This window comes from Natator depressus, chromosome 18 (genome assembly GCF_965152275.1).
Source record: "Natator depressus isolate rNatDep1 chromosome 18, rNatDep2.hap1, whole genome shotgun sequence".
Taxonomy (NCBI): domain Eukaryota; kingdom Metazoa; phylum Chordata; order Testudines; family Cheloniidae; genus Natator; species Natator depressus.
Genome location: NC_134251.1, coordinates 21,949,931 through 21,974,203, shown reverse-complemented (window position 1 = coordinate 21,974,203; position 24,273 = coordinate 21,949,931). Strand labels below are relative to the sequence as shown.

General features: G+C 57.1%; 2 protein-coding genes and 1 long non-coding RNA gene across 4 annotated transcripts in view; 1 reads left to right on the top strand and 2 right to left on the bottom strand.

Annotated features, from left to right (window-relative positions):
• ESPN (espin) overlaps window positions 1–797 on the bottom strand; it is an 82,651-nt gene extending 81,854 nt beyond the window's left edge. For both annotated transcript variants that reach the window (XM_074975308.1, XM_074975307.1), the window contains exon 1: window positions 489–797. In XM_074975308.1, the coding sequence (XP_074831409.1) occupies window positions 489–782 (294 nt within the window). In that variant the 5' untranslated portion in view covers window positions 783–797. The remainder of the gene's footprint in view (window positions 1–488) is intronic.
• A 3,862-nt stretch (window positions 798–4,659) lies between these two features.
• Window positions 4,660–8,069, bottom strand: LOC141974307 (uncharacterized). The gene is made up of 3 exons (XR_012635724.1): window positions 7,931–8,069; window positions 6,024–6,088; window positions 4,660–5,189 (listed from the first exon to the last, which is right to left on the bottom strand). It is a non-coding gene; the product is annotated as an uncharacterized LOC141974307 (long non-coding RNA).
• Window positions 8,070–18,890: 10,821 nt separating this feature from the next.
• On the top strand, window positions 18,891–20,243 carry HES2 (hes family bHLH transcription factor 2). The gene is made up of 4 exons (XM_074933908.1): window positions 18,891–18,986; window positions 19,152–19,247; window positions 19,517–19,610; window positions 19,963–20,243. The coding sequence occupies exons 1-4, from the start codon at window positions 18,891–18,893 to the stop codon at window positions 20,241–20,243; spliced, it is 567 nt and encodes a 188-aa protein (XP_074790009.1).
• Window positions 20,244–24,273: the final 4,030 nt, after the last annotated feature.

Sequence of the window (24,273 nt, the reverse complement as noted above, 5' to 3'; positions counted from 1 at the left end):
TCTGACACAGGCGACGCCATTCCCCAAAGACAGGTGAACAATCCCGTGTCCAGACACCCCCCGCCCCAGCTGGGCCAGTCTCCACCCTGCCTGCCATGCTGCTGCGGAAGCTCAGGGCAGGAGAGCGCCCGCTCCCCTTAATCCAGCCTTGGTTACATTCTCCTTGCCTGCGGCCACCCGAGAGCTCCCTGGTGCGGCCAGGAGCGCCAGGCTATTGCCCAGCCCCGACAGTGCCCTGTACCCAGTGCGGCTGCCCGCCTAGAGGGGCACTGCCCAGCACTGGAGCGCTGCTTGCCCGGCACGTCCTCAGCTAGAGGGCACAGCATGGCCCCATCCCAGGGCAGGGGGGGCTGGTCCCGGCCCTGCCAGGCGAGAGGCCCCAGCACCCAGGCACACCCGGGCACCCACAGCAGGCAGCCCCAGGAGCCCTGGAGGCAGGGGTGGGGCTGGGCCCCGGGGGGGGGGGGGAAGCCGCGCGCGGTGCCCACCTGAACGCAGCAGCCTCCCTGGGTCAGCAGCCACTGGAGACAGGCCAGGCTGCCGGTGGCCGCCGCGTCGTGGCCCGGGGTGGCCCCGTTGCGGGCCCGGCCGTTGCCCCGCAGCGCCGCCTCCTCCACCAGGTAGCGCAGGCACTTCAGCTTGCCGGCCCGGGCGGCGTGGTGGGCGGGCGAGGCGCCCAGCGGGTCCCGGAGCTCCGGCTGCAGCAGCCGCTGCGCCTGCAGAGACTTCAGGGTGTCCACGTCGCCCTGGCGGGCGGCGACCAGAGCCCGCTCCAGGGCCATGTCCTCGGCCGGGGGAGCCGGAGCCGCGGGCCCCTCACCAGCCCGGGGGCGCCATAGGGCTGCCCGGAGCGCCGAGCCGCTGGGGTGCGCTTAGCTCCCGGGAGGTGGCCGCTGCCAGCAAGCCCCGGGAAGGAGCTGCCGGCCGGGCACTGCGAGATCTGTGCCCCGTGCCCCCCGGGACCTCTCCTGCGCTGCGCCCCCCGGGATCTCTCCTGCCCCGGGACCTCTCCTGCCCCGTGCGCCCCCGGACCCCTCCTGCGCTGCGCCCCCCGGGATCTCTCCTGCCCCGGGACCCCTCCTGCCCCGTGCGCCCCCGGACCCCTCCTGCGCTGCGCCCCGAGGAGCTGCCCGGGGTGTCTCCTGCCCGGGGACCTGCGCCTTGCGGGGTCTCCCGCTCCGGCTGTCAGGCTGGCTGGGGCTCCCGGGAACTCCGAGTCGCACAGCGCAGCATGGCCCCTGGTCTTGGCACTTCCCGTCCCCCCGGTCAGACTCCAGCTGCCCCGCTCCCCTCCGGCTCCGCAGCCCTCCCTGCCTCCGGGGAACAGCAGCCAGGCGGCGGCAGGAGCTCGCAGCGATCCCACCCCCAGGACGGCTCCTCCTTCTCAGTGTCTGTCTGGGGAATCGCAGGGGCCGCTGTGATCTTCCCCTCCCCTGCGCTTCCCGCCCAGCTCCTCCTGCTGACACCCCACTGCTAATTCCCAGGGCCAGGAAGGGGTTAAACTGTCTAGCTCCCGGCTGCCGGGGGACCTGGCTAGAGTCCCTGCACTCCAGGCTGGCAGGAGCTGAGGGGAGGAGAAATGCCCCAGTGACTAGCAGGGCCCAGGGCGTGGGGAAGGGCCCACAGGCGGGTAGCTCTGTGCCTCTGGCAGGGGAGTCCATGTCCTGCATGGCTGTTGGCTGGAGCCAGCGCTGGCCCTACCCCAGTTAGAGCGGGGGGATCACGTAGCCAGTGGTTCTGTGGCCCTTTCCCTGCTTACTGACCCTCCCTGGTCTCTGCAAGTGGCCCAAGTAGATTCCTGCCTATAACCCCCCAGCCCTTCAGCTGTACCCTGTTGGTGGCATGTGACTGGTCCCTGAAGTCACACGGTGTTGTGGGTTACAGATGTCAGGGCCTTGCAGAGGGGTGTCCCATTGGAAGAGGAATCAGTGATGGGGAGTCGGGGTCTTTTCTTGGTGTAGTCTAGATACAACAGTCCTAGAACAGAGCGAGTCACAAACGGCACCAGACAACCCCCCTCTGCCCCCCGCCAGGAACCTCAGCCCAACACCAATGCCTGGTTCCCAGGAAACAACTCTGCCCCAAGAATTTGCTCTGGCTAGAGCGATTAAAGCAGAGAGCAAACTCTTTTGCTGTTTGCCACAGCTCCCCCCAGAAAATCACATCACAAAACTCACAACAACACAACCTTTTATCCAAGACTGTGCACTGCTGCCACACTGAGATGAAGGCTGTTTGTACAGGTGCCATCTGGTGGCTGCTGCCCCCAGAGTGTTGTTCATGTTCCCTGTCTCAAACGTAGAGCTTTTATAACAGGATAAAGACACGTGGATACTAGTGGTAATTATAATGGTGATTATTTATGTTACGGCAACATCCAGAGGCCTCACTCAGGATCAGGGCCCCCATGTGCTGGACACTGCACACCCAGAGGAGCACGTGGCCTATTCTAGTTTGCGTGTGATTGCAGGAGCGCCTTCCTCTAACACTAATGTGACCAGAACCCTGCTTGCGAAGGAGATACGGCCAAACTGGGCAGCTGTTTGGGGTTTGATAAAACCCGATCACGTGCGTAATTACACAAGACTCTTTGCTACACAAGAGAAGTTTGGTCTGCTGGCCAGTGGATCTCTCCCTAGTTTGTTCATGTCACTCTGCCCACAGGGACTCAAGAGCAAGTCCCATGTCAGGGCAGACTGTTCGGAAGCCCAAAATGGATGTGAGTTGTGTACTTAGATTTCACCAAGTAATGATCTACTGTGAATTCCTCAGGCACTTTAACAGTCTGATCAGGTAGTCACAGGCAGTCCCCATGGATACTCCGGTCTGTCTAACAACCAAAGTGAGCTTGCCTTTGTGAGAGATGGTCCCTTACACCAAGGATCACAGCAATATTCAGGTTATTCCCAGTCCCAAAGGATCAGTCATTTACCCCACCAGAGACGATGCTTATAGCCAGTACTATAATAAACTATCTAAAGATTTATTAAGTAGGAAAAGGAAAAGAGAGTTATTTGACAAGGTTAGTGCAGGTAAAGGCACGCACACAAACGAGTTACAATCTTAATTAAAAAATAATAATAGTGACTTCTCTAATCAGCAAGCTTTATATGACTTTTAGGGCTAACCCAGGCTGAGCAGCTGGGGATCTCTTGCCTATGCCTAGAGACCTCGTCCCCCAGAGTCCAAGCCACATAGAGACACAGTTCCTTCTTGTTAGGGGTTTCTATCTCCCTCCTCCCTTGTGCTCTGAGCTGCAAGATCAGCTGACAGAAGAAATCCACTTGCATGACTGATCTTCATGGTGGGGGAAGGCAAATATCTTTTATCCTCTTTATCCTCCCAAACCGTCCACCCGGAGTCCAGGGGCCTTTCCCACGGGGCAGGGATGTAGCACTGTTTGTTGCAGATTAGCACGTCACACTAGTTAATGTCTCTCTCCTGTCCGGTGACTTACGTAGATTTTCTCAGTACAGCAGCTCGAATATTACCGTACAGTATTGGATACAGCTGTCGTACGTGAGATGAACGCAGGCAGCAACTCGCAAGCATTCAATAAAGTCGAAACACATTCTTATCATGCTAATACCTCTATTAACAATACGAACACCCAGGTGAGCCAGACTGGCTCCGGCTATTTAGAAGCCAGGGCTCCCTGGAGGCATGGGGGCCTTGGCATGAGCTGGCACCTGGTCTGCCAGTGTCACCATTTATATGACACATTATGTCCCCACATGAAAGTGCTCCCCGCGCTACCCAGGACCAACAGCCACCCTTTGCATCAGGCTTCCTTTAAACAAGGTCAAGCACCCTGTGGCCCTCAATCGTCTCAGGCTCCACCCCCAGACAGCAGTGTGGCTCCATGAAGTGTATCATAGGGATGTGGGGCAGGAAGGAAACTCGAGAGGTCATCAAGTCCAGCCCCCTGCACTGCAGCAGGACTGAGGAAACCCAGACCACCCCTGACAGGGGTTTGTCCAGCCTGGTCTTAAAAACCTCCATGACGGGGATTCCACAACCTCCCTTGGACGCCTGTTCCTGAGCGTCACTATCCTGAGAGTTAGACCCTAACCTCCCCACCCCCCCGGCCACCAGAGTCTGGCTGAGCCTCGTCTGTCCACTAGCTGCTGGCTCTCCGCGTCACTCCTCACTCCCCCATCTCGAGGAGGAGGGACACAGCGAACAGCCGAGACCTTCGGGCGCCGGGGGTGGAGTGGAGAAGGTGGTGGGGGCCTCAGGGAAGGGTGGGGGCACCGCGGCCCAGTTGTCCCACAGTGGGTCGGCGGTAGCGCCAGGGAAGTCCCCCTCAGGTCCTTTCTCAAGATTAACTGTGCCCAGTTTTTTGACCCTTTTCTCGTGGGTCAGGTTTTCTACACTTTGCACTTCGTGGTTCTGCAGGGTACTCGCTCCAGTTTGCCCACATCTTGCTTTAAGTGCGCTGCCCAGAACTGCACACAGGACTCCAGCTGAGGCCTCATCAGTGCCAAGGAGGGGAAAACTTCCAAAAGCAGGGCAGAAAATGGAGTGTTCAAAGGCTAAACCAAAGGGAATGTGATGACATATTGGGCACTACGGACAAAGTGTTCACGTCACATTGTCTCTCTCGGCCCATATGACAGCCCAGAGCACTGAATTAGCAGCACGTTGTTTTTACCTGCCTGGACTCAAACTTTAGTTTGACGTCTTATTTAACGCATGCAAAGCTGGCCAAAGCGATATGCGAATAGCATAGGCCAGGAGAGCTGGGGGATAAGTTGCACGGCCTGTTCCACCTGACCTTAGATACCAACGAAATCTAGCAGGGAAACATGTCAAATGTATCCCTTACTTTAGCCTAATCCATGGGAAACAGTATCTGAGAAACGCTCACAAAGCAGGTCTCCCAGCCTTTCCAAGCACAGAGCTGTGTCAAACATCACCAATCTGTGACTTTCAGCGTCCTCCGAGCCTGATGTCCTCAGGCTCAGGAAATCTCTTCCCGCTCACACATACGTACGCACAATGTCCAAGCCAGCAGTGCACCCACTCTCAGCTACTTCCTTCACTGCATTTGCCCTGGGATCCTTTGTAAACAGGACTTCATAGCAGGATACACCAGCTGCAACAATAGCCCCTAGGCTGCCCCCCACAGCCATCCACAGGGAGTAGCCGTATTCAAAGCTTGGGAACCCTGGGATTTTTAGAGACACCTGTAAAACAAAAGCAAAATGCCAAGACAACTGAGTGTGAGCAGTAGAAAATGTGTCATGGTCACCCTGGGGTCACTCCACTGGCTCCAGCATAAAAGTGGCGAATGACATCTATTGTTAAAGCTACCACAGGAGAAGTGTCTGCAAGGGTAGAAAGCCCAGGTCCTGAGGTGGGTCAGATTTGCTGAGGGAGCATTTCCCCAGCGTGGTGTTTTGTTGTCATACATGATATTTGTGAGGCTCCTCATTCATTCAACTGGCTGAATTTGATGAACTCACGGAGGGCCAAATTCTGCACCCGGTTACACTCTCACAGCCCTAGTTAGCTGGCTAAGGGTGCAGGTGCATAAAGAGAGCGTGGTGTGGCCCAAAGGAAATAGAAAGGCATTGCCTGGTGCTTGCCCTGTGTTACATAGAGTGATCCTGGATCCCTTGGGCCTCTCCCAAAGAGTGGGGTCAGTAACGCTTCTCTGTCTGCCCTCTGTTCAGATTAGGATGGGACCCGAACGGGATCTGTAGGAGCCTTCCAGACAGATCTCTCGCTGACAGCACCAAACCAAAACAGCTGTTAGTCAAAAACCAGCTCATTCATCAAAGCGATGGGTGGACGAGCGTTACGTGAAGCCTTTCAAAAGTGACCAATACACCATTATTCCTATGGCAACTCCAGCTCATTGTGTCCCCTCAGATCCTGTGTCTGAACTGCCTTGTCTGGTTCCGAACTCAATTGTAAGCTCCCTGGGGCAGGGGCTGTGTCTCTTACGTATATGTAAAGTGCCAGGTGACCATGGAGGGGCTCAGTAAATAACGAACAGTAGCTGCTGGTGACAGTACCTCGTACTGGTGCAGGGAGTAGACATACACGCAGTATCTTACGACCCCAACAGAGGTTGAAATGCCTGAAACAAAGCAGAGAACTCTGTGACTCCCCCAGGCTTGGGGTAGACCCCAGAGAGCAAAACCTCCTGTCTGCTGGCATGTGAGTTTGGGTAGGTCCTGCTGTGTGCTGGGCCCCTGGGGAGATTTCGAAAGGGCAGAGGGTGAAAAGAAGAGACACTCCCCAGCTACCCTCAGATCTTGTCGTAAATGATCATTTAGAAATGTGTGTGGGGAGTTCCAGCTTTTTCTTATGATGTTTGTAAGCAAGTGGCATCCCACTCTGCTCCTAACATGGTTACACACACCCCTGTGTGCACACCCACAGACACACACTGCACAGTTTCCCCCTACACACACACACACGCACGCACACAAGGACATGCATCGCACGGCACAACTTCCCCCTGAACACACACACACACGCTGCCTGGGGTTTCTTTATAACTCAACTTTCATAACAGCAAACATAAATGTCCAGTCCGCTCTTGCTCCCAAGCGTGGCTGGTCCCTGCAGGACCCCCCTGTTCCTGACCCTGGTTCCCTCTGCCACAGAGAGAGAGAGAGGCTCAAACCTTCTTACGCCCAGGGTTGGCGCTAATGGGGCACACCTGGTCCAGCTGCCAGGCTAAGTCAGGGGAATCATAGAATCACAGAATATCAGGGTTGGAAGGAACCTCAGGAGGTCATCTAGTCCAACCCCCTGCTCAAAGCAGGACCGATCCCCAATTAAATCATCCCAGCCAGGGCTTTGTCAAGCCTGACCTTAAAAACTTCTAAGGAAGGAGATTCCACCACCTCCCTAGGTAACGCATTCCAGTGTTTCACCACCCTCCTAGTGAAAACGTTTTTCCTAATATCCAACCTAAACCTCCCCCACTGCAACTTGAGACCATTACTCCTTGTCCTGTCATCTGCTACCACTGAGAACAGTCTAGAGCCATCCTCTTTGGGGAAGAGCCCTGCATCTCGGCGGAGGGCCCTATAATCTTCCATCCTGCTGTGTGATGGGGCTGGAGTCATCCCGGGCTTAGTCTGTTTAATAAGAGCCTGGTGTCTGAGCCCTACACAGCTATCCCTACAGCTATCCCTACAGCTACCCCCTACACATATCCCTACAGCTATCCCATCACATACCTCTACGCAGCTATCCCTACACAGCTACCCCTACAGCTATCCGTACACAGATACCCCTACAGGTATCCCTACAGCTACCCCTACAGCTATCCCCTACAGCTATCCCTAAACAGATACCCCTACAGGTACCCCTACAGCTATCCATACACACCATTTTCAAATAGTTTGATTTTGATTTTAAAATTTTTATTTGTTTTGTTTGTGGAAACTGAAAAGGGAAAGTTTTTGTTTTTTACATTAACATTTTCCATAGAAAACTTTTGACAAAAATTGAATTTTTTCATGGGGGAAAAAACCAAATTATTTCCTGACCGTCCCTAATGGCCACATGGCCAGGTTCATGGGCACACATGCACCCGTGTGAGGGCGTTTTCAAGTGTGTGTGGTCTTCCCTAGCTGACTGACCTCGCACGCCCTTTCAGGCTCCCAGCCAGCTTCACAACTTGGGATGGCATCTCCTAGAGGTTTCAGAGTAACAGCCGTGTTAGTCTGTATTCGCAAAAAGAAAAGGAGCACTTGTGGCACCTTAGAGACTAACCAATTTATTTGAGGATAAGCTTTCATGAGCTACAGCTCACTTCATCGGATGCTGTAGCTCACGAAAGCTTATGCTCAAATAAATTGGTTAGTCTCTAAGGTGCCACAAGTCCTCCTTTTCTTTTTGCATCTCCTAGAGGGAGTTCATTTGTTTTAACAGCTCTTATTTTAGAGTTCGGGGGAGAACCTACCTACGAGGAAGAAGAGTCCGGCAGCCAGGCGGAGACAGTGTTGTTTAGCCAGAGGTCCCTGACAGCAGCTGAAATATTGAGATCCCAAGAGCAGGCAGAGGAATGCCCCAGCACTAGCAATGCTGGAAGTGATCAGCAGCGTCCGTGTGAGGATGATTGCAGCTTATAAAAAGAAGCAAACAAACCATGAGCAGGAGAGGGCTAGAGAACGTGCCCAGAGACGGGGGGCTAGTGGGTGCGGTCCTGGATGTAGGGCTGTACCAGCAGAGGATGGACGGTGCAGGGGGTGGTAACGGGCTACGGTGCTGGCCACCAGTCTGACCCCTTTGCAGATCAGTGGTGACTGATGGACTGAATGAAACATTCAAAAAATGGGAAAAATCAGTGGCAATTTCCTGGACGTTGTTTCAGCGGGGGGGAGGGGGGTGCCAACATTGTGAATTTTTCGGATGAGCTGTAGAGCTGGGGACAGACAGTGTGTGGGCTGTAGGGCTGAAGGATTTAAACAGGAAGCAAGGACTTGTGCAGCTGGCAGGCTTTAACACGTGTTACCAAGGGCGTTTGGCGCGGTACAGATGAGCCAGGAACACAGAGCAGTAGTCAAGGCCTCACTCCGCCTGCGCACGGACGCGCCTCCAGCTGGAGCCATTGGGAGCTGCCAGCGCGCATCTGCTTGCACCAGCTGCTCAGGTGTAACCATGAGCCATTAAAAAGACCCTGCTAGGCTGGCAGCCTCAGCCGCGGCCTTCTGCTTCCCGCCTTCTGCATGCGAAGTCCAGTCATTCTCGAGTATGCTCCCTCCCCTCCTCGTTCAGTGCTTAGCTTCTATCTCGCAGTGCCACCTAGCCCTAGGAAGGGGGATTCGCCTGCTCGGAACAGTCAGCTGGGTGCTGCGCCCTCCTGCCTCTCTCCCCAGCCCTGTGTCCCGGGGAAGAACGTGGCCCTCCAAAGGAAAATGACCAGGAGCTTTCTGGAGTGGGACAGTGGGCTGGCTGAAGGGAAGGGCCCCATGTCAAGAGACTCTGGAAAGCCCCATTTTGCACGGAGTTTCCCTGACTCTAGAATGAAGTTTTATTTGTAGAACTTCATCTCCTGCAGCACTCTGATCTGACTGAAAGTCATCCCCAAAGCGCAGAGGGTAGGTGCTATTGGTAGGAACACAAGAACAGCGGGTGGGTCAGCCCCAAGGCCGCTCTAGCAAAATATCTGGGCTCCAACAGTGCCAGGTGCTCAGAGCAAGGTGCCAGAACCACGCAGTAGTGGGTGTGAGATAATCTGTCCCACAGGAAGGGCTCAGCCTGCCCCGGTAGTTAGCGAGTGGTCTAAATCCTCCTCGGGCAGGGGGGCTGAGCGCCCTTTCAAATACCATTTGCTGTGTTCTGATACATCAGCCTCAGGGCCTCGCTCTTTGTTACCTGGATGTGGATTCAGGTAGGAGTTGAAAACATCACAGGTCCAGATCTTCACAAACTTGTCCCAGACACATTCTCTCCAGAGGCCACGACACCGGGTGCTCAGAACAACTGAGCCTTTGCTGTTAATCTGAGAGGGGAGAAGGTGCAAGTCATGGGGCTTCGTATCCTGCCGTACAGTACAGCCGCCTGGTGCCTGGTTTAACATCAGGGTTTCCTCTCACCAGGAGAGAGAAAGAAAGTGTTATCCCATTTCCCCCCATCCCCTTGACTATCCCGTCACGTTATACAAGACACCCTGCTTTTATTCTAACTCTCTCCTCTACCATCCTCAGACCCTGGCCTCCCCCAGGGCCTGCTCTAGCACCTGTATGGGCGGTAGATGCCACGCTCTCTGGAAAGCACCAGGCCCTGTTTGCCAACAACATTCTTCAGCTCTGGTCAGTAGCAGCATTTGACTGGTCATTATAATGTGCTCCCGTGGGGCCCAGAGTTCGAGGCTCAGCACCACCAGCTGGGGCCAGATTTTCCGCAGAGCTCAGTACCCAGTGTGCAGTGCTCGTTCAATAACCCGGGCTGGAGCGACTCCAGGGCAGCGAAGCCTCATCGCTCCACTTCACCACCCTAGTTCTGCTTGGAATGTGCTGTCTGGAGCGCGCCGGCTAATTACACCAAACCAGAGTCTGCGTAGATCCTGACAAGCCCCATTCTTCAGGAGAGCGAGGGAAGTGCTCAGATACCACGGTGATGGGCCCTGCATAAGAACCTGGCTAGACTAGAATTTACAGCTCCTCTTTGATGTATGGGGTATGTTTGTCAGAGCAGACGCTGGGGGGTTTCATGCTGCTCTGGGGATTTCCTAGGCATGACGACCCAGGGCAGCTAGGAGAGTTTGCTGAGGGATGCTGCATTGCCCCGTGTGAGTGCACTCACCAGCCCAGGAGCCTGCCTCAGCATGGAGGTCTCCATAGCCCAGTGGCATTTACCTTACCAGGTGGGACAGAAAGGACACCAAAGTGCATATTACCTGCCAACAGTCTGTGCAGAGCGAGGTGATGGTGCTGGCCACGGCAAAGGCCCCACAAAGGATGGAGAAGATGGTCACGGCACCGCCCATGGGATATGAGAGAGGGCGGCAGAGCTGCGGAGGCCTGGCTGTGGAGCTGGTGAAGGTGATTCTGATCCTGCCCCGGCCTGGCAGCACCTGGCTTGGCTTTGCAGACAGCAGAGCCCAGCGGCTAGGTGTGACCTCTGAGTCCCTCCAGAGAAGCCTGCAGGCCTTTGCTGGGCATCTCTCAGTTCTGAGCTGGCCTTGGAGATCCTTTTGTCATTCGCTCAGGAGCAGGATGTTCTCCTCGCAAGCACAAACCAGCTCTGAGGCAGTGGAGAGCTGCAGAGGAGCTAACTCTGGAGCAGCCCCTTGCACGGCGGAAATGTCATGTGGAACAAATGAGGCAGGCCAGAGCGCGGGGCCCCGCTGGTTAAATCTCGCTCCAGGAGCCCCTGACATTAAATCTCCAGACAGATTATCATTATTGCGTCACTCGGTTTCCTTCTAAACCTCAGAATTGGACCCTTTCATTGCTGAGCTGGCCTGCCCTTTCCAGCTGGGGATGGGGAAAAGGAGGCTTTTCCCATGCTGAGGCCCCTGGGTCTTGCCTCCATCATGTCTCTAAAAAACCTTTGCTTGTATGTTTTAGAGGGACGTATTTGACCACACTCCCTGCTAGGCCAGCAGCACTTACATGGTCTGCTCAGAACCACGTCTATGATACGGCAGCTCAGAACAGTCCCCTGAATCCCATCATGGTGAATCCCAGATGTAGCCATTAAACGCTTCCACCACAAGATGGTGCTAGCCACTAAACCACTGAAAACTCAGAACAACCCCCCCAAGCCCCAGGCCACAGAGGAGAAGTGAGGGTGTCCCAGGGTGCCAGGGGATGTGACAAGTGCTCAGGGCTTTTCCTTCTGGCTGCCCATCTCTGTGCTAAACCTGGTGACCACTGTATAAATCTGTCTGGTAGAAATCAAAGCTCCATTTTCTCCATCCACAAGCATCACTGACCTTTCTTTGTAAATCCGCAGCCTCTCAAGCTCTGATACTGAGTGTCGTGAGTGTCATTCTCGTGGTGGCAAGGCCCTTTCCTCCAAACATGCAATAAAAATCTCTTGAAATCTATACAGAGGCAAAAGCAACGGAGTAAACCTCAGGCATAAACACACCCAGTGTGAACTGCCCAGCGCCAGGTCACAGAAGGGTGTTAATGAGATTATTTTCCTACGCACAGTATAGGGCAGCACATTGGACAATGTCACGGATTTCTATTGGTGTCACTTGGTTTTCTGACTATTGCTGCACAGTCAGCTTCCAGGAATGAATTCTCTTCTTTAGGGCAAGGTGTAAATCACCGGGTGGGGCTCTAAGGCACACGCTTGCCAGTGGAAGTGGAGATTGCAGGGGCCAGACATGTGCTCCCCCTCCACCCACACACTAGCGGACAAGCCCGGCTGCAGCATTGTATTTGGTAAAGTAATCTTTGGCCCTCCAAAGATGTGTTACGATGTGTTAACCAATAGTATCTGTGGCGGTTCAATGATGAGACAGAACACAGGTTTATCCAAGCAAGCAAGCTGGTTAGCTGAAAAGGGCTGCCGCCTGTCAGCTTTCCACCTTCCCTTTTATTATATTTCTCCCCCCTGCGCATTACCTACTTCCACCGCAAAAAGACACAACAAAGGAATACATGACTTTGATTAATATTCTTATTTTCCAGCCTCTATCTACTACAATCCTAATTCTCAGGCCTTGAGGCCAGGCCAAGGAAGCTTCCCACGATTACTGTCCTTTAATTAACTTCCCAGGGTTCATATCTGGTCCTCGTCCTTGGATGGAGCAATGTGTTGCTCCTACACAACGGTCAGGGTGTGCCCTGACTGTTTCCAGGTGGATGGACTAAACATGAACCCTTCAAGTATCAAATGCAAGTGTAAAGATAAACGTATGTACGCTGGATGTGTGGCATACCCTATACCCAGCCCCTACGCTTCAGCCTGAACAACTCAAGTGGAGTTTGATTGTATGCCAGTGAGGAAACCGCAGTGAGGAGCCCAGAGTTGAGCTGTTGGATGCCAGAGAACTGGATGAAGTGTTCTCCCAGAACTGGACAGGGTTGTTCAGGATAAGATGAGTGGAAAATATCTCAGCAAGCCCAACACCAGACAGTTTAACTACAAAGGTGTAGGAAGGATTGTGTCATTTTATTCTTTATGTCTTCCCTTTTCTCACTGGATTGACATTTCTCTGCATCCAACAGCAGAACCGGCCTAAGGGATGGGCAGAGTCTCCTGGCTCCGGGGAGGGTCTGACCACTCTGATAAAAAGCCACAGAAGAGAAAAGAGTGGAGAACTCTACCGTGCTGGGACATGCCAGGTACGGTGACCAGACAGCAAGTGTGAAAATTCGGGACAGGGGGTGGGTGCCTACATAAGACAAAGCCCCAAATATCGGGACTGTCCCTATAAAATCGGGACATCTGGTCACCCTAATGCCAGGTACCGAGCCAACGTCTGTCCAAACTGCCAGGGAGGGGACCCTTGGAAATACATAGAATACGTCAGCATTAGCATAGGACCTCGCACTTACAGTAGGTGGACCTTACTTGGCATTACAGATATTGCCAGATGTCCCTGGGGTAGGTTTGCAGAAATCTCTCTCTACAACAGGGAGGAACAGGGTACACATTCCTCGGCAGAGAGAAGCACTATCTCCACTCCAGGGATGGAGAGGCCACAGAGAAAGTCAGGGCCAGAACTGGGGCTTCAGCTCAGCAATCCCAGCTGCCAAGCCCTGCCCTGCCGCCCTGGTAACTCTCCAGGGCCGGTTCAAATGGGGCACTGGCAGCAGGCCCTCTCCAGCCCTGGGTTCCTCCCCCGGCCTTTCCCAGGCCCGCTTAGGAGAGATGTGTGGGAAGTAATGGGCTTTATACTTAATCCAGATAGATAGATAGACAGACAGATAGATAGTGGGAGGATGGACAGACAGCTAGATGGGGGAGTGGGGGGTATGGGGATGGATAGATTCTGCTCCTATCTATCTATCTATCTATCTATCTATCTATCTATCTATCTAGGTACCCCTGGTAGCCAGCGTTGTCCCGGCCTGGATCCCACCCCAGCAAGCCTTGCCCCGCGGGGCTGATTCTCTGTCAGATCCTCCCCCCGCCCCCCATTGTCCGGCAGCGTGGGGAGGCGATCGCGGCCTGTCTGTCTGTCTGTCTGTCTCGCGGCAGTTAGGGCAGCAGACGGGCCCCCACTGGCACGTGCCCCCCCTCCTGTGGCTGCTCCGGCGGCTGTCTGGGGCGGGGGTCGCCCTGGGACCGATTCCAAGGACACGGGGGTGAAGCTGATCGCGGCCCCCGGGGCGCTCGAGGCGTTTGGCTTTGCGGAGAAGGGCTGAGCGCGGATTTCAGCCCCGTCTCTCTTCCAGCCCACGGCTCTGTCACGGCCGGGGCTTGGCTGCAAGGGCTGAGGAGCGAAAGGAAAGAAACCCAGGGAGGAGCTTCTGGCTTTGCACAGGCTCGGCGAGCCGCGAACCACGGACGGAAGCGGCTCCCCAGCAGCCCCCGCTGGTGGCTCTTTACAGCTCAGCAGCCTCTGACTGCCCCTGCCCTGCCTGGAGTGCTCGGCGCTGCACCGAGCTGGGAGCGCGGCCAGCCGGTCCTGGGCAGCTCTTCGGGGTTGCTTCTGAGGCACAAACAATTCAGGAGAGCCCGAGGAAAAACGAGTCCCCCAGGCAGCCGCCCGCGCTTGCATCCCGCCCAACCCCCACTGGGTCCAGGGCCGGAACAAGCAAGCCGCGGCCCTGGGCACACCGGGGCAGTCCCCGCCCCTCCCTCCCCAGGCACCCCCTGCCTTCTTCCTAGACAGGGGCCGGCAGCCCCACGGAGCGCCCATCGCCCCCCGAGGCAGCCTCAAGGCCCCCTCCGCTGGAGAGGAAAGGCGGCGGCACTGGGTGCCCACTACCGCCCCCAACTGCGGGAGTGTCTGCTGGGGGAGAGCCCCACTGCGCTCCTTCCCTCCTGCCACATGCAGAGCCCCCAGCGGGGGTGGGCTTCGCAACCCCCTCCCCCAGCAATGGGGTTTACAGCCCACTGCGCTGCATGGGTCGGAGCGACTGGCCCAGGCTCTCAGCAGCCCCAGGCAGCCCCCTGCTGTTGCACTGGAGGCCCCCCCCGGCCCCCCCCCCAGGAGTTGTAGCTTTTTTGTCAGTTGCTCGGGGAAGCGTCTGGGCGCGGCGCTATTGTCCCGGGCCCCCCCGCTGCCTCGGGCAGATGGCGGCGTGTTTCCTACCCTCGCCTCCATTCCCAAGAGCCCCTTCCGAGCACGGGGCCGGGGCATTAACTCCAGTGACCCCGGGACCTGTGTCCCCCCCGGCCGCAGGCCCACAGCGCCCCTTGGGCCTGACCTTGCCGCGATCCAACGCGCCCGCGCTGCCCCCGGCCGCAGGAGGCTCTGGCAGCTTGGCGCCGCCCGGGGAATAACCTCGCTCGCCCGCGGATCCTTTCGCCCTCCCCGGGCCAGGCCGGAGCGCGGTGAGGTGACTTCTCGGCCCTGGCTCCCCTCCGCCGCCGCGGACGGGCAGCCCCAGCCCCAGGAGCAAATCTGCCGGCCGCACCAGCCCAGAGGTTGTTGGGGGGCTGGATGCCCCCTTAGCTAGCCCTGGATGCCCCCTTCGCTAGCCCTGACCCCCCCTTAGCTAGCCCTGGATGCCCCCTTCGCTAGCCCTGACCCCCCCTTAGCTAGCCCTGGATGCCTCCTTAGCTAGCCCTGGATGCCTCCTTAGCTAGCGCTGCCCCCGCTCCCCTTCGCTAGCCCTGGCCGCCCCGGGGTCCCAAGTACCACGCTGGAGCTCAGGGCTCCGGGCTAGTGTCCGAACCCCGCCGCTCAGCCTCGCAGCCAGCACCGGGCCCAGCCGGGGCACCCCTGGGTGCCGGGGCTTAGCTCTAATCACCTGTCCCCGCACCGTCCCGTCTGGGCACGGCCCTCGCAAGCTGCTCCTCTTCTTCCCTGGCGCGGGGCTCCGGCGGGGTCGGACCTGGGGTCCCGCCGGCAGCCGCGTGAGACCCGAGTGGCTCCCGGCCGCCCCCGTGGGTCACATCCTGCGGCGCAGAGACCCGGCGAGGGCGGCCGGAGACGGTCGCTGAAGCGGCCCCATCCGGAGGCTCACGCCGGGCCCTGCGCTCAGCACCCTGGACAGCAGCCCCGGCGGGCGGCGGCGGGGCCGGGGGCTGGTGCTGACAGGAGACGCTGCTCCGCGGGAGCCTGGGCAAACTCTCCCCCCCGGGGGGCAAGCAGCTGTCTCTGTGCCCCCCACCCCCTGCCGGGCCTGGGGAGCCGAGAGCGGCCGGGAACCCCCAGCCCAGGGACCAGGCACCGCTGCCCTCTGGCCCTGGGACCTGCCATCACCCCACTGAGACTTAACTGTCCTAATTCCCAAAGATGTCCTGCCCAGAGAGAGGAAACCAGATGACATCACCCTTCCACTGGACTGAGCAAAATCCTGAACAGCACTTGGATGTGAGCCCCTCTGATGTGCCCCATCCCCTTCCCTACCACACGGCTGCTCTTTCCCGTTTAACATGGTCTGTCTCCTGTCCCATAAGAGTCTGGCTTAGCCAAGAAAGACAATGCCACCTTTTGCAACACTGGTGTGATAATGTGAATGGAAAGACAAGCTAAATGTAATGCCTTAAACAGCTCAACGCTGCTGTGAAAAATAATAGTTAACAAATAGAAGAAATGGGGAAGTTGATAGTAATGAATATAAATCACAAGTAAAGAAATGTAGAAAATAAGGGAAGCCAAGGGACACAAGGAGAAATCAATGGCCAGCAAAGGGAAGGACAATAAGAAGTTTTAAAATCTATTAGGAACACCAGGAATCCTGAGAATGGTATCAGTCCATTACTAGATGGAAGTGGTAGAATTATCAATAATAATGCAGAAAAGCCAGAGAGGTTCAATAAATATTTCTGCTTGGTACTTGGGGTAAAACAGCTGATATAGTCTCATCATATGGGGATGATAATACTCTTTCCATTCCACTAGTATCACTGAAGGATGTTAAACAGAAACTACTAAAGGCAGACATTTAAAAATCAACAGGCCCAGATAACTTGTAACCAAGAGTTTTAAAAGACCTGGCTGAGGGCTTCGCTGGACCATTAATGTTGATTTTTCAATTAATCTCAGAGCATTGGGGAACTTCCAGATGCCTGGAAGAAAACTAATGTAATGCCAATTTTTTAAAAGAGTATACCTGGGTAATTAAAGGCCTGTCAGCCCGGTAATGATCCCAGCCAAAATAATGGCATAGCTGGTACAGGACTTGATTACTAATGAACTAAAGGAGGGTAATATAATTAATGCAAATCAACATGGGTTTATGGAAAATGTTAGTTATTAAACTAACTTGATATCTTATTTTTTTAAACGAGATCACAAGTTTAGTCGACAAAGGTAATAGTGTTGATGTAATATACCTAGACTTCTGTAAGGCCTTTGACTTGGTATCACTTGACATTTTGACTAGAAATCTAGAACTAGAACTGGAAAGAAGGCGTAGGCTTTGTACAGTGAGGGCCATTAATCACTGGAACAGTTGACCAAGGGTCCTGGTGGATTCTCCATCACTGACGAGTTTTAAACCAAGGTTGGATGTCTTTCTGAAAAATCTGCTCCAGTGCTTCTTTGGGGCAGGTCTCTGGCCTGTATTAGACAGGAGCTCAAACTAGATGATCACAATGGTCCCTTCTGGCCTTAAAATGAGCTGCCAATGGCCGATAGGCCCTTGTGCTGGGTTGGGTCTCTCATTTTCCAGCAGCTAGGCCTCAGGAAAGAAAGCCCTCAAGACAGGTGCTGCCTTTTCTGTCTTCACGAGTCTCTTCTCCCTCGCCGCCTTGTTGTGTCCTTAAAAGAGAGAGGATAGGCCTGCCAAACAGCCGCAGCAGCGGCTCAGAGCCCCTACGTTTCCCCCAGAAGGACGGTTAATGCACTTTGGTACCATAAGAGACTGTCAGACAAGGAGTTTCCCCTGTAAAGATTAGTCCCTGGCAGGAAGGGGTGAAGGGACACCGGCACCTGGCTGCATGGTTGCAGGTGCGGGACCCGTTTCCCTCCCGGCTGACTGGTAGCAGTTAACTAAGGGGCTTTGCAGCCGCAAACCGTCCTTGGGGGAGCTGTCCACCCCCCTTGGCAATACAGGCCCTCGCTCAGCGCCCTCCCCGGACCCTCCCCTCGCGGGGCAGCAGGTGGTGGTTTGAAGCGCCGCTGAACGGCCCCCCCGCCAGCCCCACTGGGCCGAGCTCACCCCCGGGAGGCCAACACCCCGGCGGTGCCGCACAAGGTCCCGCTGCTGCCCGTGCCGGGGTGCGGGTCAGAGCCCCCCTCCCCAGGCAGGGGGTGACCGGGGCTGACTCCCTGCGGCTCCCAGCGGGGGCAGGGACGGAACCACCCGGCCCCAGCAGCCGGGCGGCTGGAGACGGCCCCTGAAGCTGCCCCCTCCGGAGGCGAGTGCGGGGCCCTGCGCTCAGCACCCTGGACAGCAGCTTGGGCGGGCGGCGGCCGGGGGCTGCGCCGGGGGAGCCGGGGCGAACCACCCGTCTCTGTGCCGCCCTGTCCCGCCCGCGCCTGGGGAGCCGAGGGAGACGCCGCCGGCCCCGAGGGGCGGCCCAGGGAGCGGCCGCTGGTCCCGCGGGTCACTGCGCGGAGCGCGGCGCGGGCAGCTCCCGTCCGCGGGGCGCGGAGACAACACGCCCCGCGCAGCAAAGCGTCCCACATGCCGCGCAGCCCGGCCCCAGCCAGGGCCCCCGCGTGTCCGGCGTTCCCCCCGGCGGGGCTGAGCTGAGGGAGGCAGCGGGGCTCCCCGAAAGGAGCTTTGTGCCCGCACTAGGTCCACCCGCGTCCTAAACTGCGGAGACGCCTGCACAGAGCCGTGCGCGTAGCACGTGTCAGGAGAGGGACCCCCCGAATACACCGGCCTGTGTCTGCAAGTACTTATGTGCACACCTCCGTCGGGGGGCTGGGGGGCGGGCCGGGCACGAATCCCGAGCGCTTTCCCAGGCGGCGCGTAATGCACGCTGCAGAGTCGTCGGAAAGCTGGTGCTGGCTGTGGGAGTGGGGGCAGTGCTGGGACTCGGGGCAGTGTGGGGCTGCTGGGTTTCCCTGGCACACCCACTCGCACCCCGCGAGGCGGAGAGACCAGAGCCGGGCAGGTGATGGGCCGGGCTGCACGCTAACCTGCAGCCAGTGCCCAGAGCTCAGTGACCTGAGCCCAGGACACAGCAGATGGGGCGACTGTTAATTGGCGGGGCCTCCTTCAGGAGCCAGCCCTGCCCCGGGCGTCCCTCCCCAGCCCTGTAACAAAGGCGAGAGGCGGGGCCCAGCGGAGGCGGCTCCATAAAAAGCTCCAGCCCAGGCTGGGAGCACGATTCCGCCTCCAGCAGCTCTGCCCGGACCGAGCTCCAGCGATCCTGCCCCTGGACCTATGTCCCCACGCAGCGCAGCGCCCGAGGCGGCGCGGAGCTACAGCTCCAGGCTGGGGGCGCACAGGAAACCCGGGGAGGCCACTGAGCTGCGGAAGGTGAGCGAGGGTCGCGCTCTAGCACTGGGGTCCCCTCGGATCCGCCCCCACATTCCTCGGCCTCCGCACCCCCCATGTAGCCCCCGCCTCCCCTGGGACTGACCCGCGCGCCCGCCTTGTGCCCCCGCTGCACCGGAACTGACCCGTGCCCTTGTGTGCCCGCAGACCCTCAAGCCGCTGATGGAGAAGCGCAGACGAGCCCGCATCAATGAGAGCCTGAACCAGCTGAAGACCCTCATCCTGCCGCTCATCGGCAAAGACGTGAGTACCAGCAGCCGGCACCGCGCTGCGCCCTGACCGCGTCCCCCCCGGCCGGCACTAACTGCGCCTTAACCCCCTCCTCCAGGGCCGGCACCGCGCTGCGCCCTGACCCGCCCCCGCAGGGCCGGCACCGCGCCCTGACCGCGTCCCCCCCGCGGCCGGCACCGCGCTGCGCCCTGCGCTCTCCCTCCTGCGCTCTCGGGGCCCGCACGGCGCTGCGCGCTGCGCTCCCCAGGCCGGGCGCCGCCTGACCTGTCGCTCTCCCGCAGAGCTCGCGCTATTCCAAGCTGGAGAAGGCGGATATTCTGGAGATGACCGTGCAGTTCCTCAAGGAGATCCCGGTCCCCTGCCCTCCCGCCCCAGGTGAGTGCGGGCTCCTCCCAGCCCAGACACCTGCGCGCAGCCGGGCCCAGCGCGGGACAGGGCCAGCTCCTCAAATCGCTCGGCCTGGGGAATCCCCTCCCTCCCCGGGAACGCCCCCCCAGCCAGACCACGTGTTCCTCCTGCTCCCCGGAGTTCCCCTTTCTTTATCCCTTGCCAAGGATCGGACTCTATTAACCTGCCGCTGCAGCCCTGGGCCCCTCTCCGTGCCAGGGCAGGCTCCCCTTGTACCCGCTGGGACCGGACCTCTCCCTGCCACTGGCTGGCCAAGCCCCCCTGCCAAGGCAGCCCTGGCTCCGCGGCTGAGCACTGACTCGCTGTCTCTCTCCTCCAGACCCAGCCGAGAGTTACCGCGAAGGATACCGAGCCTGCCTGTCCCGCCTCACCAGCCTGCTGGCAAAGTCCCACCTCCTGGGCAGAGACTCCGGCAGCTGCCTGCTGGAGCACCTGCAAAGGACCAGCGCTGAGCCCAGCAGCTGCCAGGACTGCAGCAGCCCCACGGACTCGTGCCCAGCCTGGCAGAGGGCAGGGCCAGCCAGCTCGGCCAGGGGGCTGCGGGAGGCCTCGCCCCCCCACCCCCAAGCTGCAAACTCGGGCATCTGGAGGCCCTGGTAGAGCAGTGGACTCTGCGCACATCTGCCTGTACATAGGGGAGCCCAGCTATTTATTTGTACATTGATCGCCCTCTTCCCCCCCCTCCCCCAGTGTAAATATCCCTGTACAGCCCCTGCCAGAGCCCCGCCCGGGCCAGGACAGCTCAGCACTTGGGTGACAAGGCAGTGGGGTGAAGCAGAAACCCAAAGGGTGTCTCCTGGGCCTGTGAACTGCACACTGCTTGCTTGGCCAGAGGCTGACTGGCCCTTGCTCTGGAGTCACTGGAGTTTAATATGCGGGAGACACTTTATATTTTCATACAAATAAAATGCTCTGACTGAAGCAACCTGGCCTGTGTGGTGCCTGGGCATGAACTAGCCCTGTCACGCCCTGCGTTGCCAGCCGGGCGGGTGACCCCATGCGGGGACAGCCCCAGGCCGAGAGCCGAAGCTGCCCTGAGTGCCTGGGGGGGCTCCTGACATCCAGGGGTGCACAGCAAGGAGAAGCTGCCCCCTGCAGCAGAGGGGGAGCAGGGCTGCAGTGGGCCTGGGGAGTGTGTGGCTGCTGGCCCAGGCACTGCAAGTCCCCTGCTGTGAGGATGGCCAATCCCTGGCACTCAGCTGGGCGGATGATGCATGGGCACATGACCCGTTGCCTTCTGGGTACGGCAAGTGGATGGCTCTCCACATGCACCAGTCACCACTGAGCAGTGGCACCAGTGAGGGATGACAGTGCTGCCCCCTTCCACTGACACTTCTGCCACCCACCCGGATGCTGTGTGGCATCCTGGTCAGGACGCTAGTCTGGGCCTAGTACCTGTCGGGTGGATGCACACGGCCTCTGGCTAGAAGATGGGTCTAGTGATGGTTCATAGGCAGGGGGGTGCATGGGGATGTTCCTCCTGAGACCGAAACAGGTACCTGGACATGGGGGCAGCGAGCATTATACTCTGTGCTGAGATCTGAAGATGGAAAGTGCTGAGTCTGATTCTGCAGGCCAGGGCCTAGTGCTCCTGTTCCTCTGCAAATGGGGCCATCCCTGACCACTAGAAGTTCTGTTGGGTTAGAATGGAGGAGGGGGAGTACTTAACAGGGAAGCTACAAGGGAAGTAAACATTGGTGGGAATCCCTCTGCCTCACTGCTGATCCCCTCTGATACAGGGGCAGCTGTGGTCCAGCGGCTTGTATTGGGGTGAGAAGTCAGGTGCCCTGGGTTCTCAGCTTGGCTTTGCCACTGGCTCAGTGCATGACTATATCCAAGAAACTGAAACCTGTTGGTGCCTAAACACAGTGGTTCCAGCAGTGGGATGGAGGCCCACCACTGCTGACAATCAGCTCCTTGTTTAGGTCATTTGAGGCAGCCAAGTTTGAAAATGTTGGCATTTATCTGACTCAGTTTCCCTAGCTGTAAATTGTGGCTGATAATACTTACTCACTTTTAAGTGCTTTGGATGCAAGCCTGCCTCTCCCCTGCACACACCCCCACCCCCAGTGCACATTATTATTGCAGTGTTAAAGTCCAGTTTCTCAGCTCTAAGGTTACTTGTAGATATTATTTTTTTATGAATCAGAAATCCCAAGGTTTTCTCTTTTATAACCAAAAACTGGCCTGGCAGTTTCCAGTGAAACACTGCCTGCCTGAAGGGTTTATCTGCTCACCGGTTTTGGTTCTCTGTAGTTGGTGGGCTCATGAATGTGAGTTTTAGCCCTTTTGGAGTCCAGGAGCCTAGAAAGGTGGCAGAGATGGCTGCTTAGCTTTGGGGGGGTTGGAAATACTAATTAATTTAAATCAGATTAAAATTCCCAGCATCTGTGTTCAGAGAAATGAATGCTTTTCTTGGGAAGAATATTCCTAGCCTGTCCTAGTACAGGTGTGAAACACGTTTACTATAAAGTAAGTCCTGCAAACCTGCTTCCAACCTGCTCTCAAAGGAGAAGGCCCTGAACAGCAGCAGCATCCTGATAGCTGCCCCTCAGCCCAGCTTCAGCCAGGCATCACACTAATTACATCAACATGTTGCAGCACAAACTCTCTCCCTGATGCAATGCTCTGGCATCTCCCGTGTTGTTCAGCTACTAAGGTCATGTCTGGTCTTGTCCCTAACCTTGCATGTTGGCAAACCAGAACCTTTTTCAGGCCTTGAATTTGCCTCCTGGGGGACCCTTGCAAATACATGGCCATGGCAGGGCAGGGGCATGACAGTGGCATAAACCTGCTATACTTGCTATGAGGAGATGGACCACCCCTTCCTTTGGGGAGCATGGTCCTCGGTACGCAAGCACTTCCAGCTAGACAGGCCTGGAGGTGGCAGACACTTGTAGATCTCTTTATGAGGGGAAGTAGATTGGTACAAACCAGAAAAACAACCTGCCCTAGTAGGCTGGGCCCAAGGGCAGAGGGGGAGGGAATCTGAAAGTTACACCAAACCCTGCAGTTTCTGGAGACTGAGTCAAATTCTGTCCAGGCCTGAGAAGTTTTTAGTCCCTCCCATAGCCAGGCACTCACCTAAAAACCAGGGGAGCTGATCTCAAATGCTGTGGGTTTCTACACTGGGGCACAGCAGAATCCTCACCCTGGGACTGCGCATGGTGCAAGGGACGTGAGCTGCAGACCCCAGAACCCACCATGGCATTCCTCCTCTTTCTAATTACAGTCCAATCACCTCCTCCTCTCCCGTGTGAGGGGAAAGACTCCAGAACCTCTTGGGCCAACATCCTCCCCCAGGCAGCGTGGAGCTGAGATGGGGCACTCCACATGGCATGCACAGGCCAGAGTTCTGACACCGCCCGCCCGCATCTCTCTGCTCACAGGTACACAGCGCCTCTGTCTCTGCCCACAACAGCGGGTGGCTGGCGCAGTAGCTGTGTCTCTATCAGGGCCAAGCAGCAGCACTGGAGCCATACACTCCTAGGGCAGTTAATGGCTATTCGCTCTCCCCACACTGCCCTGCCCACCCCCTGTCTTTCCATGTAACGCTCACCCATGCAGCTTGTGGGCAGGAGGTATAGCAGCTGCATGTCAGGATGCAAACATTTCCCCGATCTGTGCTGCTCCCATCCATACTGCAGACCCAGCTTGTGGGTCAGGATCTTCATGAGCTCTCTCAACCCAGCTACCAGCTCAGCTCTCCAGGTGCAAGGGGAGGTTGAAGGAAATTATTGTGGCCCTGGAGAGCAAGGAGTGTCTGGACGCTCTGGTGTCTTGGGGAGGTTGGAACGGTGTGTGGGGAAGGATGGCCTTGTGCTTAAGACACTGGACAGAGATGTGTGTTCAGTTCCTGGCTCTGCAAGAGACACCCTGTGTGAGCCTGGCCAACTATCACACATGTAGTCAGGTGCCCCCTCTTGGCATCTCACCAGGCTGCTGAGGGCACCCATCTTACTGGGTTTTGAGGAGTCTGAACAGAGTCCAGGCAGGGTCCCTGGGTGCAGAGTTCCTCCTGGGTTGAACTGCCTAGCTCCTGTTCCTAGCGCAGACCCTCAGTTCCCCCCATAGCCGAGACACAGCCTTCCTCAGCACTCCAGGCGGGTCCACGGGCTAACAGATAGTCTCCGCACAGCGTTCCACAACACTGCGACTTTTGCTTTAAGGAGATAAGAAATATACTGATCTATGTCCTCTGGGCATTTACCTGCTTCAGTTTCCTCACCACCCTGGAGCATTTTTTAGGTTGGCATCCTCTGAGATGTCCATGACCCTTCTGTTGCAGCTCATGGCTTGAGTTCTGAGCCAGGGAGCCTCTTTCTCCCTTTAGGGCCACTCGCTTTCTCTGACCTTGGCTGGTTCCACAGCTAAATCCAACCCCTACGTTCCATCTCTTTCTCTCCTGCCCAAAGCTTCCTGTATCTGTCTGAGTCCCTTGAGTTTAGAGTCCCACCATCAACACCTGGTTTTTTTGTCCTGCTGCTGTTAATTTCCACTCCCCCCCCCCAAATTCTAGCCCCCCTTCAGAGAAGCTGGAGGAAGTGGCTTTTCCCAGTTCCAGCTAACATCCTTAGCATACCTACTGACCTGCCAGAGTATAGTCATTACATCTAACTACTCTCCATTG

Excerpts from the sequence above, each read along its gene's own strand:
- HES2 (XM_074933908.1), top strand. The coding sequence starts at position 18,891 with ATGTCCCCACGCAGCGCAGCGCCCGAGGCGGCGCGGAGCTACAGCTCC. Across the intron at positions 18,987-19,151 it reads AGGCCACTGAGCTGCGGAAG|ACCCTCAAGCCGCTGATGGA; the intron begins GTGAGCGAGGGT and ends GTGTGCCCGCAG. Across the intron at positions 19,611-19,962 it reads CCCCTGCCCTCCCGCCCCAG|ACCCAGCCGAGAGTTACCGC; the intron begins GTGAGTGCGGGC and ends TCTCTCCTCCAG.